The sequence below is a fragment of the Hemitrygon akajei genome, chromosome 20, assembly GCF_048418815.1.
Source record: "Hemitrygon akajei chromosome 20, sHemAka1.3, whole genome shotgun sequence".
In the NCBI taxonomy this organism is placed as follows: domain Eukaryota; kingdom Metazoa; phylum Chordata; class Chondrichthyes; order Myliobatiformes; family Dasyatidae; genus Hemitrygon; species Hemitrygon akajei.
In genome coordinates this window covers 53,790,779-53,810,763 of record NC_133143.1, presented here as the reverse complement: position 1 = coordinate 53,810,763, position 19,985 = coordinate 53,790,779, and the positions used below count along the sequence as shown (strand labels likewise).

At 40.5% G+C, this 19,985-nt stretch overlaps 1 protein-coding gene across 5 annotated transcripts in view; it reads left to right on the top strand.

Annotated features, from left to right (window-relative positions):
• Positions 1–7,567, top strand: part of LOC140713800 (ubiquitin thioesterase otulin-like) — a 42,475-nt gene extending 34,908 nt beyond the window's left edge. For all 5 annotated transcript variants that reach the window (XM_073024345.1, XM_073024347.1, XM_073024344.1 and 2 more), the window contains one exon: positions 5,072–7,567. In XM_073024345.1, the coding sequence (XP_072880446.1) occupies positions 5,072–5,122 (51 nt within the window). In that variant the 3' untranslated portion in view covers positions 5,123–7,567. The remainder of the gene's footprint in view (positions 1–5,071) is intronic.
• Positions 7,568–19,985: the final 12,418 nt, after the last annotated feature.

Here is a 19,985-nt window from a genome sequence, read left to right as displayed (position 1 = left end):
TACTCAGTGGTCACTTTATTAGGTACATGGGGCTTAACTAAAGGTTCAAAGAAATGCTCGAGATATAGAAAGCAGAGTTTGTTCAGGGTTTAATTCCTCCACAGCTCAACAGCAGACACTTCATTACATACTGTTTTACTTTTTGAAATACGAGTAAGGTTCATCTAGCCTAAGACATGGTACAAACTTAATTGTACCGTCAGTCTCTGGGAGAGGACAAAACACAGAAAAGTAGCAACTAAAATCCAGCCAAACTTCTTATTTTCTTTTGTTGATCTTTAGAACATAAGAACATTGTTAACTTACCTGCACAGAATCTATGCAACTCTGTAATTAAATAGGATCTCTTAAGAGTTTTTCCGTAGAGTGAAAGACTGATTACATATGCCTTTCTCAGTAACTAAGAGCCCCAAGTACAAGTAATTTTCCTTTTAAGCTACAAACAATAAGCCTAAAACCTGAGACAGTTTTGCCGACGAAGCTCTACAAAAGTCCTTTGTGTATCCAGTTTTTGTAATAAGCTCTTAACTGTTTCCTTTCCATTTGCCTGTGCGATTCTGATGACAGCTTAACTTCTGACCCTCTTGCTCTGCAGCAAGAAGTATGTTTGATGTTGCAGTGTTCTCAGAGCTTGGCAATTAGCTTGCAGATGTTTTGCCTCCGGTCGAGGTGACATCTTCAGTGTGCAATTGTTGGGCGTTTCTCTCTCTGGTAGTGCTTGCATTTATAGAGATCGCTTGCCTCAGTTCTGATTGCCTACCCCTTCAGTTGACCTTTCAATTGTATTAGCTCAGGGGTTTGCAGGTGGTCTCTACTTCGATATCAAACACGAGAAAATCTGCAGATGCTGAAAATCCAAGCAATGCACACAAAATGCTGGAGGAACTCAGCAGGCCGGGTAGCGTCTATGGAAAAGAGTAAACAGTCGATATTTTGGGCGGAGACACTTTATCCTGAGTCCTCAAGAAGGGTCTCAGGCTGGAATGTCAACAGTTCACTCTTTTCCATATAATACTGCCTGGCCTTTTGAGTTCCTCCTGCATTTTGCATCCGTTGTTCTATTTTGATACGTTTGTTTCAAGGGTTATCAGAAGAGGTACAAGTATATGGTTACCTGGATAGAGACCGATAGGTTTCTATAAAAGCGATATAGATCATTTGCTGGATAACACACACAAAATGCTGCAGGAACTCAGCAGGTCAGGCAGCATCTGTGGCAGGCGTTCCCAGCCTTTTTTAGACCAATACCATTAAACAAGGGGTCTGTGGAGCCCAGATTGGGAATCCCTGCTCTATGGAAAGGAATAAGCACTTGACATTTCAGGCCAAAACCCTTCATTGAGACTGGAAAGGAAAGGCGGAAGAAGCCAGCATAAGAAGGTGGGGGGGTGGGTGGTAAGTTGATGGGTGAGTAAGGGGATATAACTTCTTGTGAAGACCAAATATAGAGGTAAAGGAGAGGTTGAAAAGTGGAGGATAATTGGGAGGAATAAGAAGTTAGAATAGGGAAACAAGACTTTTAGTGAATGATACTGCATGTTAAGGGTAAACATTAAAATGTAAGGGAAGTTGAGTCTGATGAGCTGAAACCTGCCTGAAGCAAGCCACCCTTGCCTCTCGCCTCCCTATCCATTCCCTTTCCAATATCACCATTGTAGGATTGCCAGAAGCAGTTTTGATATGGCAGCTTGTATAACATTGGGGCAGGCCAGTACAAGCTGAGAAAGCAGCTGAAAAAAAACAAAATGTCCTGGGATTTTAGAAAAACGTTGAAATAATTAATGAAGTTTAAGTTCTGTACTATTGAACACATCTTACTTGTGTTCAATTGAAAGAAGTCTCCACTGATACGAATAAAGTGCTGTACCTCTGCCGAGTATTTCCTTGAACTGTGTCAAGTGCTGGGAAAATTATCATGCTTTTGGACCCAAGCATCAGCTCACATTCAGGAAGTAAACAAATGAAGAGCAGTCAGAAAGTTCGACCGTTTGTGGCTTCACAGAACTCCCGAACTTAGTGGCAGCTAGCCGCAAAAAATGTCGGCAGTTTGACTGCTGGAATTTCCTAGTAAATGTAGGTTCAATAAAAAGCCATGAATGCAGAAGCAAGCAAAATAGTGCAATTTTCAAGCATCGTGGAATGTAAAAGTAAATTGTTAATTTTGTTTACAATTTGAAATCATTTTTGCTTAATGCATTTATGAAGGATAACATGCAGAGACTGACAACCTTTTCATCGGTAACTTTTGTAAAGCACCTTCTAAGTGCCTTTTAAAAATACGAGTGTCATTTAGTTACCTTTTATCTGCCTTGGTAGTTATATCCTTCAACAAATAACTACAATATGTCATCTGCTTTCCCTTTTTTAAAACCATACTGACTGCCTAATTCTGTCTCCTGTTACTTCCTTAATGGATGTCAATATTTCCCTATCAGCTAATAGGGAAAATAGATGTTTCTCCCTGCTTCTCTTCCTCCCATTCTGAATTGAGAAACAATGATATGATTGATGGTTTTTCATCCACTGGAGGCCTGAGCAGATTCTTGGGAATTCTGAAAGACTATAATTAATGCACATAGCCTTTTCTTCCCGAAGCAAAGGATACATGCCTGTGCTCCGAAAAATCCGCCTGGTATTTTCTTCCTCTAGTGACATCTCTTGTTTTAACTTATTTTCAAAATTCCAATTTCAATACTATTTTTGGCATATTTTTGTGTCTTCTGCCAGAAACAAATATTCTGGGTGTCTGTTCAATATATTTTCTGTTTCCTTAGTCCTAATTGTAAAATTTTGTTCAATCAAGCCCCAGTTTTCCTTAATTGTTCATCTGTCCAGTGGGGTATTGACATTTTAGCTATTCGGTGCATGCATAGGTTGTATAAAGTTCAAAGTATACCTATTATCAAAGTACACGTATTTCACCATATACAGCCCTGAGATTCATTTTCTTGTGGGCATGCTCAATAAATCCGATAACCATAATAGAATCAGTGAAAGGCCGCACCCAACAGGTCTTCTCCAAGTTGGGCCAATCTCCTGAAAACAAAAGCTGATTAGTTACCTGAAGACTGTAAACTACCCGTGAATGTGGGTAAATGTTAAAAAGAAGCACGGGTAGAATTAGTATGTTTGTGAGAATGAGAATAAATTGTCGGGGTATGAGGCAAAAACACAGCTGCTTCACTGTGGGAGCCAGCATAAGCCCGGTCTAAGAGGCCTCCTGTGTCATAATAAAGCTGTCAACAGCCATTTCATTTCCCCAATCATTGCTTCCTATTTCAAAGTGCAAAGTACATTTATTATACAAGTATATATACGTTATGACATGGCTGCTCGTTCCTTACAGGCAGCCAGGAACCAAAAGAACCCATTAAAAAAAAGGTCGAACACCCAATGTGCAGAGAGAAAAAACACATCATGCAAAGAGTAGCCACAAGCAAATAGCAGTCTGAGCTGCAGTCTGCAAAGAGAGCCCTGCAGTTCAGCAGAAAGCTGAGTCATGGAGCAATGTTCTGAACCAGCCCATCCCTCGCCTTGAGCCCCGACTCCCTGACCTTTTCCATCTGGCCCAGTGCCTAAATCAACGTCCAAACATCAGATTCCATCACTTCAATATGCTCTGGGGCCAGGGCCCCACCTCCTCAATTCAGCTTGTGTCTAATCACAGTATCTGTGGAGAAAAAATCAACTTCTTTTTAATGCAATTTTAATTTGTTTCTGGAACTATATATTTTTTCATTTGCAGTGCTATTGGACGGATTGGATCAAACAATCTTTGCTTCATGTCAGTCATGTGAATGAAATGATAAGATAGATAGATCAATACTTTATTGATCCCAAAGGAAATTACAGTGTCACAGTAGTATTACAAGTGTACAGATATACAAATATTAGAAGAGAAGTAAGAAAGAATAAAAAATAAGTTACTTATACAGTCTAACAGGAGGGGGGTCTTCACTTCCCCGGCGAAAGCTTGACTTACTATAGAACCTCATACAGCGCTCTTTGGAGCAGCACAGTTGTCGTAGTCTATTACTAAAAAGTGCCCCTCTGTTCAGCCAAGGTGACATGCAGAGGGTGAGAAACATTGTCCAGAATTGCCAGGATTTTCCGTCGGGTCCTTGGTTCCACGACAGCCTCCAGTGTATCCAGTTTGACTCCTGTAACAGAGCTAGCCTTTCTAATCAATTTATTGAACCTGCTGGCATTACCCCAGCACACCAGCGCATAGAAAATTGTGCTGGCGACGACAGACTGGTAAAGCATGTGAAGGAGAGGTCCGCATACTCCAAAGGATCTCCTCAGGAAGTAGAGGCGACTCTGGCCCTTCTGGTACACAGCTTCTGTCTTGGTGCTCCATTCAAGTCTGTCATCCAGATACTTGTGGGTCCTCACCACATTTACAAAGTCAACATGGAGTTGGTGTAACTTAGTTTATAAATAGAGTCACAGAGAACTACAGCACAGAAGCAGGCCCTTTGGCCCATCTAGTCCATGCTGAAACCATTTAAATTGCAAACCCCATTGATCTGCACTGGGACCATAGCCCTCCATACTCCTCCTATCTATGTACTTATCCAAGCTTATCTTGAACGTTGAAATCAAGCCCGCATGCACTACTGCGGGCAGCTCATTCCACATTCTCACGACCCTGTGAGCGAAGTAGTTTCCCCCTCATATACCCCTTAAACTTCTCAACTTTCACCCTTAAGCCATGACCTCTGGTTGTAGTCCCACCCAACCTCAATGGGAAAAGTCTGCTTGCATTTACCCTATCTATACCCCTCATAATTTTGAATAACGTTGAGATTCTTTCATCTCCCACTCCCCCCCCCCCCCCAAATGATGTTCTATTTAGGAAAAATGAACAGTTAATGGGGCAATTCTGGTTTAGTCATTGACTAGATCTTTACTGCTTTCCAGATTTACTCTAGGGAAAAATGGTTTATCCTCAGAAAAACTTGTCTGCAAATACTGTGACGAAAAGCATTGTGAAAAATATCAAGAGGATCACATTTGTAGCACATTGCGTCACAGAATGTAGCAATAATTGTGTATCGTTTTATTTCAGATTGAGACAGAGCTTCTGAAGTACACTTTGGAAATTGAAATCAATATCTGACAGCATTATCCTGGACTAATTGGGTCACTGGTATTCTCAAGACCCAAAAATTGTCATCACGTACCGCTGAGTAAAATCAAAATGGAACAGCTTACTTTCTGTACGTACCAAGAAAGGGACAGCTGATATTCTTGCAACTAATGGATTCTTTTCAAATCTGCTCATCTGGCAATAAAACACGGATCTATCTAATCCAACTTTCAAAAGAAAAGTAGTTTTAAAAACACCAAAGGGCCTTGAATTGCTGAAGTGCAAATGTAAGGAAGAAGAATCTCATTAATTCAAGCTCTCTTGCATTCCATCATGGAGTTTGTAGAAATAACCTTGCTCAAAAATGTGTCAAGAACAGGAAAAAAAACATGAATATACAGTTTCTATAGCAGAGCAATCACCAGAACATTTTCACAATGATGAATGTTTATAAATATTATTAGAACAAATAAGTTTGGTCAAAGACAGCATCTTCAAACTGTGCCTTAAAGGGGAGTGCAATTTAGGAAGTGATTTCATATTTTAGACCTGGCAGTGCAAGGCATGGCAAGAGCGATTAAATTCAGGGATGATCAGAGGTGAGAATCAGAGCAGATATATGCTTGGGGGAGATTATAGAAATGGAGAAGACTGAAGTAATGTGAAAACAAGGATGGGGAATTTCTTAAGCAGGAAATAGCTAGTGTTGACAAGAACAGAGATGATAATTGAAGTTTGAACATGAACAATTTTGGGTGGTGTCGAGTTTGTAAAGAATGATACAAATGAAATCTAGAGGACACAGAGTCAGGTATGGAGATAAAGGCACAGAAGTGCCAGATCATCTGAAGCAGCTGCAGAGTCTGGTAAATCTTTAAAAGGTATCAAAGTGATGGATGCATTTAAAATGAATGCATTCATGTTTAAATGCTACCACAGTGCACAGTTTGAGACAGATCAATTTGACTTCTACTGTGCCAGACCAAGTGCAAAACTAGAAAATGACCATGCATTTTCAGTCTGTACTTTTACAAATTGCTTCTAATTTTAAAGATTAAAAATATTTGTAAATCAATTATTTGAAATTCTCCATGCTGGTTGCAAAAATGTCAGTCTAAATCTAACCTATCTGTCTTAAGTGCATGGGACCAATGACATGTCCATAGTCCAATCAGTAGTGGTTATGCTCCCTTTAGATTATCTGCATTAGGAGTGCTTTTTGATCTTAGAGCCAATTGGTTTAAACTTAAATATTATGTCAACTCAATGAACTTCTGTTATTTCAAACACTTTCCTAATTATACTCAAATTCTCTGTAACTACATGCTGAAACAAAACTAGTTCCTGCTTGAGAATCTGAAGCTGGAGTGAAGATAGCAGCTCATTTTATATAGCTTAGTTTTTAGTACCAGGACAAAATTCTCTGGCAATTTGCTTTTATATGAGAATTGTTGCCATGTTCTGACCACCTATTGTCCATGCTGTTTTTGGACACACAAAAGTTCCCATTGTCCTAAACCTTCCACTTTAAAATCGCCATCAAGTTTAGATCTCTTCATGGTCTCATGTTGTATTCTCACAACTCTACAGATTCCCCATCTCCCTAAAGCTGTTTGTTCCTATAATTGATTAACACAATTTTAAAAGTTGATGATTTTACCAATTGATTACTTTTTGTTTTTAGTCATTAATGAAGCAACCGCACTTATACAGATACCAAATATCCATTGACTAATTAATTGTGGAACTCAGTTACAGCCAAACCAAATCAATCTCAAATCTCCATCTAGTTCAAGAGAGACTAATGTTTAATAACAAGGTACAGGGACGTTTCATATCCCAATTGTATCTACTACCCAAAGAGAAGAAACTACACAGAATAACACAGACTGGAAATACAACTTGGATCATTTTGTTCAAAATGACCGTTACTCAACCATTTTAAGTTTAGCAATTAATGAGGTTTTTGCTGTATTTAAGGCAGCAGGTTCCTTAAAACAATGGCATTTATTGCAACTTGTAAAAGAACTTAGCTTTTTAAAGAACGTGTCTAAACTCATTTTGAAACCGTCTAAGAATTTGTTCAGTATTTAACAAATCCATTTCTGTGTTCAGTGAAATAGCTTGCTCATGTCGAACTTGCAAAGTAAACAGTGTACATGGTGATAGTAATTAAAACAATGAAGACAAAGGTTGTAGTGCAGTCTAAAGGGGTGCAAAACAAAATGCACAACCAGATGTGTGAGAAGAGGGAGAATAATTCAAGACGTTCTAATATAGACATTGGCATACTGTTAAAGCTAAATATTTTATAGAGTCTCTTCTAGAGTATTACTAAAGTAGTAAACTTGTTAAGAATTATTTCCATTTATTCAGACAATTGTATTGGTTGGTTATGATCAAATGTTGCCTTGACGATGTTTTTTTACTAAATACAGATAAAAACATTGGAAATACCAATAGGTATGGAATATACCTTGAGTTGATTGTTTTATTTTGATGAATGTTATCATCTTGTCAAAAATGTTCTTGAAATTTTCCCTGAAAATGGCTCCACAGGATGATAGGGTGGTTAAGATGGCATATGGCATGCTTGCCTTTATTGGTCAAGGTATTGAAAGTCGAAGTCGGGAAGTTATGTTGTAACCTTAAAAAAACTCTGATTAGGCTGCATCTGGAGTGTTGCTTACAGTTCTGATCGCCCCATTAAAGGATGTCAAAGCATCGGAGAGGGTGCAAAAGAGGTTAACAAGGGTATTGCCTGGATAAGAGAGCATGTGCTATAATGAGAGGTTGGGCAAACTTGGGTTGTTTTCTATGGAGTGGCAGAGGCTGATCTGATAGAGGTCTATTGCTTTACTTTATTGCTTTATTGTTGCCAAACAATTGATACTAGAGCGTACAATCATCACGGCGATATTTGATTCTGCGCTTTGTGCTCCCTGAGGTCCAAATCAAAATAAATATAATAAAAATTTAAATTATAAATCATGCATAGAAAAGGGAAAGTGAGGTAGTTCAAAAAAACCGAGAGACAGGTCCAGATGTTTGGAAGGTACGGCCCAGATCTGGGTCAGGATCCGTTTAGCAGTCTTATCACAGTTGGAAAGAAGCTGTTCCCAAATCCGGCCGTACAAGTCTTCAAGCTCCTGAACCTTCTCCCGGAGGGAAGAGGAACAAAAAGTGTGTTGGCTGGGTGGGTCGTGTCCTTGATTATCCTGGCAGCACTGCTCCGACAGCATATGGTGTAAAGTGAGTCCAAGGATGGAAGATTGGTTTGTGTGATGTGCTTGGCTATGGTCACTATCTTCTGCAGCTTCTTCTGGTCTTGGACAGGACAAATTCCATACCAGGTTGTGATCCACCCTAGAAGAATGCTTTCTACGGTGCACCTATAAAAATTAGTGAGGGTTTTAGGGGACAGGCCAAATTTCTTCAGCTTTCTCAGGAAGTAAAGGCGCTGGCAGGCCTTCTTGGCAGTGGACTCTGCTTGGTTAGACCAAGTCAGGTCATTTGTGATATTCACCCCGAGGAACTTAGAGCTTTTGACCTGTTCCACCTGCGCACCACCGATGTAGATGGGGTCATGCGGTCCGCTTCACCTTCCGAAGTCAACAACCAATTCCTTCATCTTACTGACGTTGAGGGATAGGTTATTGTCTTCGCACCATGCCACCAGGTTCTTAATTTCCTCTCTCTACTCAGACTCATCATTACCCAAGATACGGCCTACAATTGTGTCATCAGCAAACTTATATATTGAGTTTGATGGAAACTTGGTTACACAATCATGGGTGTACAGTGAGTACAGCAGGGGGCTGAGTACACAGCCTTGTGGGGCACCTGTGCTCAGAGTGATTGTAGAGGAGAGCTTGTCCCCTCTTTTTACAGCCTGGGTCCAGTCTGTGAGGAAGTTGAAGATCCAGCTGCAGATCTGAGTGCTAAGACCCAGGGTCCGGAGCTTAGGAATCAGTTTATTTGGAATGATGGTATTAAAGACAGAGCTGTAGTCAATGAAAAGGAGCCTTACATATGCGTCTTTATTCTCCAGGTGTTCTAAGGAGGAATGTAGTGCCAGAGAGCTGGCATCTGCCGTTGACCTGTTGCTCCGGTAGGCGAATTGCAAAGCGTCGAGGTTGACTGGTAGTCTATGGTTGATGTGTGCTATAACCAATCGCTCAAAGTACTTCATAGCAATTGACGTCAGAGCCACAGATCGATAGTTGGAGTGGTGTTAGAGGCAGACATGATGGGTACTTTTAAGAGGCATTTAGATAGGCATGTGGCTGTGAGAAAAATGGAAGGATATGGACATTGTGTGGACAGAAGAGATTAGTTTCATTAGCAATTTAATTACTAATTTAATAGGTTTGGCACAAAATTGTGGGCTGTACTGTTCTATGTTCTACTCTCAAGTCTCTGATTAAACTTGGTAACATGCCGTAGACTTAATGTTATTTGTAAACTTTTATGTTAACAATGGAAACTTTATTTATTACAAGTATGACAAAGGAAGTTATAGCAATATAAATAGATCCAAAGAATAAACTAATCTCCAAAGTGCTCTAACATTAAAACATAACAGGTTATCACTGAATTTAAAGTTAGCTCTTACATCATATGTTTTACTAATCAGAAATCAAATTTGCAAAATTACATTTTGATAAGTTACATAGAACCATAGAACACTACAGCACAGTACAGGCCCTTCTGCCCTCCATGTTGTGCCGACCCATATAATCCTTTAAAAAAAGTACTAAACCCACACTACCCCATAACCCTCCATTTTTCTTTCATCCATGTGCCTGTCCAAGAGGCTCTTAAATACCCCTAATGTTTTAGCCTCCACCACCATCCCTGGCAAGTTATTCCAGGCACTCACAACCCTCTGTGTAAAAAATTTATCCCTGATGTCTCCCCTAAACTTCCCTCCCTTAATTTTGTACATTTGCCCTCTGGTGTTTGCTATTGGTGCCCTGGGAAACAGGTACTGATTATCCACCCTATTTATGCCTCTCATAATCTTGTAGACCTCTATCAAGTCCCCTCTCATTCTTCTACACTCCAAAGAGAAAAGTCCCAGCTCTGCTAAGAATGCTTCATATGACTTGTTCTCCAAACCAGGCAACATCCTGGTAAATCTCCTCTGCACCTTCTCCATAGCTTCCACATCCTTCCTATAATGAGGTGACCAGAACTGAACACAATACTCTAAGTGCGGTCATAATAGTAATACATAATTGTATTAAAACTTTTAAAATGATCTTGTCATCTAATTTCTTGCCAAGCTGATGCATTTTCATATCTTTGCACTGCTTATTTACTGAATAAATATCATGTTGCTCAGTTTCAACTCAAAAATAAAATAAACATCAGCAGCACAAAGCCAGGTAGTCAGCGCTGTTTAATTTGACTTCGAACCCACAATAGGTGGGGAAGTTCCTCTGCACACATGCTGGTAGGTCTGTGTACAAGCTTCAGAGTAAATATGGAAAAAAGACAGACCTGGTCTGCTTTGGAGATTCTACTTTGGAGAAAGGCAGCTGTTGATGGTGCCATAAAGTTTCTGGTAAGTGTGGATTGGGAAAGGTTGTTTTCTGGCAAAGGTGTACTTGATAAGTGGGAGAACTTCAAAAATGAAATTGAGAGCTTTTATGTGCCTGTCAGAATAAAAGGCCAATATAACAGGTGTAGGGAACCTTGGTTTTCAAGAGATATTGAGGACCAGGTTAAGGAAAACAGAAGGAGGTGCATAGCAGGTATAGGCACATAGGAATAAATGAAGTGCTTATGGAGTGTAAGAAATGAAAGAAAACACAAAGAAACCCAGAGGAGTAAAAGAAGGCATGAAGTTGGTCTAGCAGACAACATGAAAGAGAATCCCAAGGTATTCTGCAGATATGTTAAGAGCAAAAGGATTAAAAGGGACAAACTTGGTTCTCTGGAAGATCAGAATGGTAATCCTTGCATGGAGCCAAAAGAGATGGGGAGAGATCTTAACTGGAATTTTTGCATCTATGTTTACTCAGGATCAACTTGGAGCATCAACTTTATCAACCCTATACGGATTTCACAGAAGGAGGTGTTTGCAGTCTTGAGGCAAATTAGTGTGGATAAAGCCCCAAGGCATAACAAGATGTTCCCTCAGACCATGTGGGAGGCAAGTGCAGTAACTGCAGGGGCCCTAGAAGAGACATTGAAACCCTGAGCAAACACAAAGTGCACTGCAGATGCTGTGGTCAAAGCAACACGTACAACACATTGCAGGAACTCAGCAAGTCAGACAGCATCCGTGGAAATGAGCAGTCAACGTATTGGGCCGAGACCCTTCATCAGGACTCACGAAGGGTCTGGGCCCGAAACATTGACTGCTTGTTTCCACGGATGCTGTCCGGCCTGCTGAGTTCCTCCAGTGTGTTGTATGTGTTGCTTGAAACCCTTAGCGATAGGTGAGGTACCTGAGAATTGGAGAATAGTTAATGTTGTTCCACTTTTAAGAAAGGGTCTAAAATATTAACCAGGAAATTATAGGCTGGTGAGCCTGGATCAGTAGTGGGAAAGTTATTGGAAGGTATTCTAAAGGACCAGATACGAGTACCTGGATTAGCATGGACTGATTACAGGTAGTCAGCATAGCCTCGTACGTGGTAGGTCAAGTCTAACCAATCTTAAGAGTTTTTCAAGGAATTTACCAGGTAAGATGATGAACGCAAGGCAGTGGATGTTGGTCTACATGGACTTTAGCAAGGCATTTTACAAGATTCCACATGGCAGGTTGGTCAAGAAGGTTCAGTCGCTCAGCATTCAAGAGGAAGTAATAAACTGGATTAGACATTGGCTTTGTGAGAAAAGCCAGAGTTGTAGTAGATGGTTGTCTCTCTGACCGGAGGCCAAAGTCCAACCTGCTGAGTTCCTCCAGCGTGTTGTGTGTTGAAGGGATAGGTGCTGGGTCCTTTATTGTTTATCATCTATATCAATAATCTGTATGATAATGTGGTTAACTGGATCAGCAAATTTGCAGATGACACCAAGATTGGAGATATACCAGACAGTGAGGAAGGCTATCAGAGTTTGCAGCCATATCTGGACTATTTGGAAAAATGGGCTGAAAAATGGCAGATGGAATTTAATGCAAGTCTTGCATTTCAGTATCAGGGGAGGTCATATGCAGTGTTCGATATATCACTGAGGAGTGTGGTAGAACAAAAGGATCTGAGAATACAGGTCTGTACTTCACTGAAAGTGGTTTTACAGGCAGTTTGTTGTAAATAAAGCTTTTGGCATATCGACCTTCATAAATCAAAGTATTGAATACTAAGATAGGATGTTATGTTGAAATTGTATATGACATTGGTGAGGCCTAATTTGGAGTATTGTGTGCAGTTTTGGTCACCTACCTACAGGAAAGATGTAAATAAGGTTGAAAGAGTACAGAGAAATTTTACAAAGACGTTGCCAGGACCGGAAGACCTGAGTTTAAGAAAAGATTGAATAGGTTAGGACTTTATTCCTTGGAATGTAGAAGATTGAGGGGAGCTTTGATAGAGGTATACAAATTTAAGAGAGGTATAGATAGGGTAAATGCAGTCAGGCTTTTTCCACTGAAGTTGGGTGGGACTACAACTAGAGGTCATGGGTTAAGACTGAAAGGTCAAAAGTTTAAGGTGGACATGAGGGGAAGCTTCTTCACTGGGAGGGTTGTGAGAGTGTGGAATGAGCTGCCAGCACAAGTGGTGCAAGCAAGCTTGATTTCAATGTTGAAGAGGAGTTTGGATAGGTTCATGGATGGTAGGGATATGGAGAGCAATAGTTGATACAGGTCAATGGGAGTAGGCAGTTTAAATGGTTCAGCATGGACTAGATGGGTCGATTACTGTGTTGTACTTTTCTATGACTCTATAACTGTTAGAGTTTACCTCCCCAACTCTGTAGAAGTTCAGATTCAGATACAAAATATTCAAGTGCCAAACCATTGTAGCTGAGCACCAAAAATTTCTTCGCTGATGATACAATGCAAAATTCCTTATCGAATCCAAACGTAGATTGATACTGTACTGGGAAATTTTACCATTGTTCCTGCTTCATAGAGGACAAATATTAAGTACATTAAAATGCACTAAGTTGTAAAATATAATGATTAAAGTTATGAATGTGATTTTTGTATTGTTTGAACTGAGCTGAAATTATGCAGTTTAGAAACTGAAACTTAAAGCCCGATTAAAATGGATTGACAGTGCTATAAATGTATTGGGCTGAGATACACACACGAAAAAGGAGCAACCCATCTTCTGAAATTCATTCACATTAAAAACAGAGCAAGAGCGCATTTCCGTTAATAATCAGAGACTCTGTTCTGTGTTGAACCTTTCTGTTGCCTCAAAGTTGTTTACCGGAGGAAGTCTGCTCCACGATCCCTACTCCAGCTAGCAGCATATTTAGTTGTAGGTGACATGCTAGTGTAGGTAACATTGCCAATCCATGGAAGACTGGGCCAATACATCACTTGACATTTTATTAAAAACAGAAATTTCTTACTGAATCTAATTCTTTCATCACCACTCCAATATACTTTACTGAAATTATTGCGAAAGTGTATAATGTAGAAGGAAATATTTATATCCATGGATAATATTTAGTACTTTTGGTGGTGGGGAACTTACTTTCTGCCTGTTATGCCACTGGCACATAAGATAACAATGAAGATCCTCCATCTCCGGCAGTGTTCAGGGCTTCCTTCACAGTGTCAGCAACTTCCTCTTGCTCTTCACTATTGTTAGTCATGCAAGTCCCAGAGACACCATTTGATGCACCATCAATAACTCACTGAGACGTGAGGCGAGATATAGGCTTTTATTGGCTGGAAGAAAGAACAAGCAGCAATTGACCACCACACTGCATCCTGGAGACTGAGGCCGGGGCTGTGTCTCCAATCGCCTTTATACCAGGGTCCGTGGGAGGAGCCACAGGAGCAGTCAGCGGGGGGGCCTGTCCAGACAGGTATATGTAGTTCACCACACCATTGTACTCAGATGCCAAAGGATTCTTCATTGCTGTTTCTGTAACAATTTTAGTTTTACCCGCCAGGGTTGTTAGCCCTGAGCTGAACTTCCAATCCTGGAGGACCGACTTGTGGGCCACTCTTATTCTGGCCTCTACCCTTTGACCTGTTTAGCATGGGTGACCCTACCAACAGCCAAAGCATGAAGCCCTAAGCCCTGACTCCAGCCTACGTAGCTCTCCGGGTCATTGAGGTACACAAGCCTACATACCACAGCAAGGTTGTGGTCCTCTTGGAGGTTTGGTGGTGGGGAAGGGTCCTTAAATTTCCCAACTTTACTCTGTTTAACACAAATAGGAAATTAAATTTCCTAATCTGCCAGCACTGCCTCAGGATTTGTTAAATTCATAGGATTGGGGGAGTAAAGTTAGAAATCAACTATAAAATGTGTGAATTGTCATGCTTCAGACAAATAAACCTGGTTTTGAGCCTTCAACATGTTCAAACTAATCCACGGAAGAAACTGAAATGTCACAAGGCTTGGCAGAAATAATTATCAAAGTGCTCTTTCAAGATCCAGTTGCTGAACTAGAACAAGGGAGTCAGTATTTTCAGGGGCCAAAAAGCTGGCAAAGGCAGCAAGAAAATAGGTGTGAACTTGAGCACACATCTTAAACGCACAGCAATTTTCCTCCCACTTCCTGGTAAAACTTGCGACTGGAATGCATATTCCACTGAGGTGCACTGGGTTTAAATTAGTTGAAACTATATGATCAAGCAAAGCATCCAGATAATTATCCCTCTCAAGTTTGAGATACTTAAATACATTGAATCATTTCACTGATCAGTTTCATGCAATAGGAGCTTTATCTACATATTTTCATTAAATACTCGGTGCAGAAACAGGGGAAGTGGTTAGTATAACACTATAACAGCACTAACAACTTGGGTTCAATTCTGATGCTGTCTGTTTTCCCGGTGCCGATGTGTTTCCTCCTGTGTTCCAAAGATGTACAGATTAGTAGGTTAATTACTCAAATGGGTGTTGACACAAACCCATTAGGGCTGGCAGGGCCCGTTACCATACTGCTTCCCAAAAAAAAAGTAATTCCTCAAAAAAACCTTCTCTGTGACTGAAGAACAAAAAAAAGATGTTTTGAAAAATATCCATTTCCTTGTGTTAACGAAATTATAAGGGCAATTAATTTAAATTTAAGGACTGTTTTGGTTAATCATTATTGATTTAATTCAAATGTACACAGTTTTAAGTTACAGACAATTTTACAAAAATTACATTCAGAGGACACGGTGTCCTTACACAAGAGCGGATTGGTAAAATTGTCATTACATAGTGCAAATATTAAGGAAAATACTAATTTAGTTTATTATTGTAAGATGGCTTTGTGCCCTATTTTCTTCATACTGGGAGCATATTTGGGTCTGTAGCCTTATTCTTGCAATAAATGTGCTCCAGCTGTTATTTAATAAAGTAGTCTCTGACCAGAGTACAGTATAAGTAAATAACAAGATGATTAACTAGGATCTTGTTCACCTTACAGGCAATCATCTACCCACATGTCTAGTCCATATCAGTACCTACAACAGCTGACCCTCTGATAACAATTTTTAATCAACTTTTTTAAACAATAACCATAAAATATTCCAGCAAGTATATCCACCCTTTGACGTGGAGCCAACTTAAGTATTGCAGACAATGTATGGACCGCAATCTCATCATTTGGTCTCCTACATTTTTGCAATAATTGTTTAATTATTCATCTGTCTTCATGATTACTTGCTTTACCTGAATAATAACTGAATTTACTGTAAAAGGACACTATCAACAACTTCATTTTTCCTTGTTCCTACCAAAATCATCAACCCACATGATACTCCATTCCCACGTCCCTCCCCATATAGTTAACCTGTTCAATCCCTGTTGTATTGTGTCATCTATTTTGCAACTCATTTCCCTACCAAGCTTTCTGTTGTTAACAAATTTAGATGCATTGCATCCTGTATCATCATTAAATCATTAGGCCAACTAGCTTAAGCTCCAACATCATCCTTGCACTATTAATAACAACCCAACAACAATAAATGACTCATTTATTCCTGATCTGTGTTTGTTCAGATTGATTAAGAGCTCATTGTTTCAGCCCTAAATATCGGAGTGTGTTCTGGGTCCAACCTTTCCTCCATCGTCACAACTGGAGATGTCTGGCAGTAACTGCACTTTCATCAGTTCCCTTCATAACTTTGCAGATGAAGTACTCATGGAGTCAAACAGCATGCAAACAAGCCCTTCAGCCCAACCAGACCAAGCTGACCAAAATTCTCATCTAAATTCATCCCATTTGGCCCATATCCCCAAACCTCTCCTATCCAAGTTCCTGTCGAAGCACCTCTTAAATGTTGTTAGTATATCTACCTCAACCACTTCTTCTAGCAGCTCATTACAAATGCTGACTACCTTCTGTGTTTACAGGTTTCTATTGGATCTCACCCCACTCATCTTCAACCTATGCCCTCAAGTTCTTGATTCCCCAAGCCTGGAAAAATTAGTGTGTGCATTGTCCCTATTTATGTCCATCATGATTTTATACACCTCTCTATAAGATCACCCTTCATTCTCTAATGGTTCAATGAATAAAGTCACAATCGGTTTAATCACTCCATTACTCAGTCCTTCAAGAACCAGCGACATCTTCGTATATCTCCTCTGTACTCCTTCCAGCCTTTTGATATCTCTCCTATAACTGGGTGAACAAAGCTGAAAACAAAACTCCAAATGTCTTGCACAACTGCAGCATCCCAACTTCTACATCCAATGCCATGACTAATGACTACGTGCCAAAAGGAATGCTTCATCCTGTTTTACCACTTTCAAGGAACCATGCACTTGTTTTCCTGGGTCCTACCGTTGTAGAACACTCCCTAGAGTCCTACCCTCTTAAATCCTACTGTCTTTTCAAAATGCAACACATTGCATTTATCCAAATCACACTCCTTTTACTATTTCTCATCCCACTTACCCAGCTAATCAAGATCCCTCTGGAAATCCTGAGTGTCTTCACAAACAACAACACTTATTTTAGTGTCAACTACAAACTTACTAAGCGTACCTTGTACATTCCCATCAAAATCATTGATATGGATGACAAACAACAATGGACCTAGCACTGAGCCCTGGGGAACACTACTTATAACTGGCCTCCAGTCTGGAAATCAACCTTCCACCATTTACTCTACTTCTTTCCAATTGTGTATCATATTAGACAACTCTCCCTGGAATCCATCCAATCTAACTTTTGAATGCAGTCCATCGTGCAGAATCTGAAAGGCCTTGCTGAAATCCAAAACAGATTACATTTACTTCCCTGCCTTTATGAACCCTATTGGTTATTTTTTGAAAAAAAATCAAATCAAATTCATGAGACAAGATCTCCCACATACAAAGGCATGCTGACTGTCCTTAATAAACCACTGTCTTTCCAAATATATGTCTTCTTAAACCTTAGAATTCCCTTTAGTAACTTGACTACCACAGACGTTAAGCTTATTGGTCTATTGTTTCCAACTTCTCCTATGCAGACCTTCTTAAATAAGGCACAACATTAACCACCCTCCAATGTGCCTACACTTCACCTGATGCTAACAATGACGCGCATCTCTCTGCCAGGGCTCCCACAGTTTCTTCTCTAACTTCCCAGTGTTTTTGGATATACGTGATCATCCCTGAAAATGTTTATTCCTTCATACACTTTAAGACATCCAGCACTTTCAAAGTTTCAAAGTACATTTATTATCAAAGAACGTATAAATTATACAACCTTGATATTTGTTTGCATACAGGTAGCCACAAAGCAAGAAACACAAAAGAACCCAATTTAAAAAATAAAGACCAACACCCAAAGGAAGAGAAAGGGGGAAAAAAACAAATCATGTGAACAACAGAAGCAAGCTACCATTCCGAACCAAACTGAGTCCTTGGATCCAAACCCCAGAGCAGCCCAGGGTAGGCCCAAAGACTCAGTATGATGATATTAGCAGGCACGGAGCACAGCAGCCAGGGCAGTCTTCATGGCCTAGTGCCTTGTAGAGAGGAATGAACATGGTGGAGAGCGAGTGAAATCCTGACACCCTGTCTTTAAACTCGATATGGGCCAGCATCTAAATTGTCCAAACAGTGAATAGTACCTTGCATTAGGACCCAGGCAGCACTGCAGCAAAAGGCTCCAGGCCTAGACCATGCCACCCAGCCCAAAGCTGCTTTCAAACTCTTCAAATTGGTTTGGCATGCAGAATGATCCAATCTCAAACCTGGGCCAGTTGTACAGGCATCAGAACTCCTCAGCCTTGGCTTCTCCTCTCCAAATGGCTCACTCTCTCTGCATTGTTTGCGCAAACTCACTTCACTCGCTTCTTCCACTCTGTATCGCGTACAATCCTCAAAACAGGCCCATTAAATATGTCAAGTTCTAAAGTCAAAAGAACAATATTCATTGAGGGCAAAAACATGGGAATATCTGCAGACGCTGGAAATTCAAGCAGCACACTCAAAATGCTGGTGGAACGCAGCAGGCCAGGCAGCATCTATAGGAAGAAGTACAGTCGACGTTTCGGGCCAAGACCCTTCGTCAGGACTGACAAAGGGTCTTGGCCCAAAACATTGACTGTACTTCTTCCTATAGATGCTACCTGGCCTGCTGCATTCCACCAGCATTTTGTGTTTGTTGCTTGATATTAGTTGAGGGTCTCACCCATCTCCTGTGGCTCCACACGAAGATGTTCACTTATGTCTTCCAACATAGAACACGGTACAGTACGTACGGGCCCTTTGGCTCACAATTTTGTGCCAACTTATATAAACCTACTCCAAAATCAATCTAACCATTCCCTCCTACACAACCCATAACCCAACATTTTTCTTACATCTATGTGCCTATCTTAAAGTTTTTAATTAAAATGACCCTACTGTATCAACCTCTACAAGTGTTTCAGGTACCACCACTCCCTGTACAAAAGGCTACTCCTGAGAGCTCCCCTAAACTTTCCTCTACTGACCTTAAATGGATGTCTTCAGATCTCCAGAGACCTTATTTTCTCACAGGTTTGCTCTATTTAAGTTCTCTTTGGATTCTCCTTGATCTTACCTGCCAAAGATATTCATGCCCCCTTTTGCCCTTCTGATTTCCTTTAAGTATATTCCTATATCCTCTATACCTATCCAGGTAACCAGAGAATCACTTGATCCCAACTTCCTACACACAAAGCATTTCCCCTTCTTTTTTCCAACCAGAGCCTCAATATCCCTCATCATCTACAGATGCCAGTCTTCATTTGAACAGGAACACATAGATCTTGAAAGATCAATATTGCACTGTTAAATGCTTCCCACATGCTGGATGACCCAATGCCTGCAAACAACTTATTGCAATCATCTTTTTGCAAGTTCCTGTCTGATACCATTAAAATTTGCCTTGCCCCAATTGAGAACAATTGTGGATCAGATCTGTCCCTTTCCATAACTAAGTTAAAGCTCTAGGCACACAGACACCTCAATCTTTATTTTTAGTTTTAGAGATGCAGCACGGAACAGGAACTTTCAGCCCAACAAACTGTGCTGCCCAGCAACCCACCTATTTAACCCCAGCCCAACCACGGGACAATTCACAATGACCAATTAACCTCCCAACTGGTACGTCTTTGGACCGTGGGAGGAAACCGGAGCACCCAGAGGAAACCCATACGATCAGGCGGAAAACATATGAACTCCTTACAGAAAACGCCAGAATTGAACTCTGACACCCGGAACTGTAGTAGCATTGTGCTAACATCTTTGCTACCATGGCGCCCCTGTCCTGCCCCATTTCCTGAGTCTTGCAACCTCTG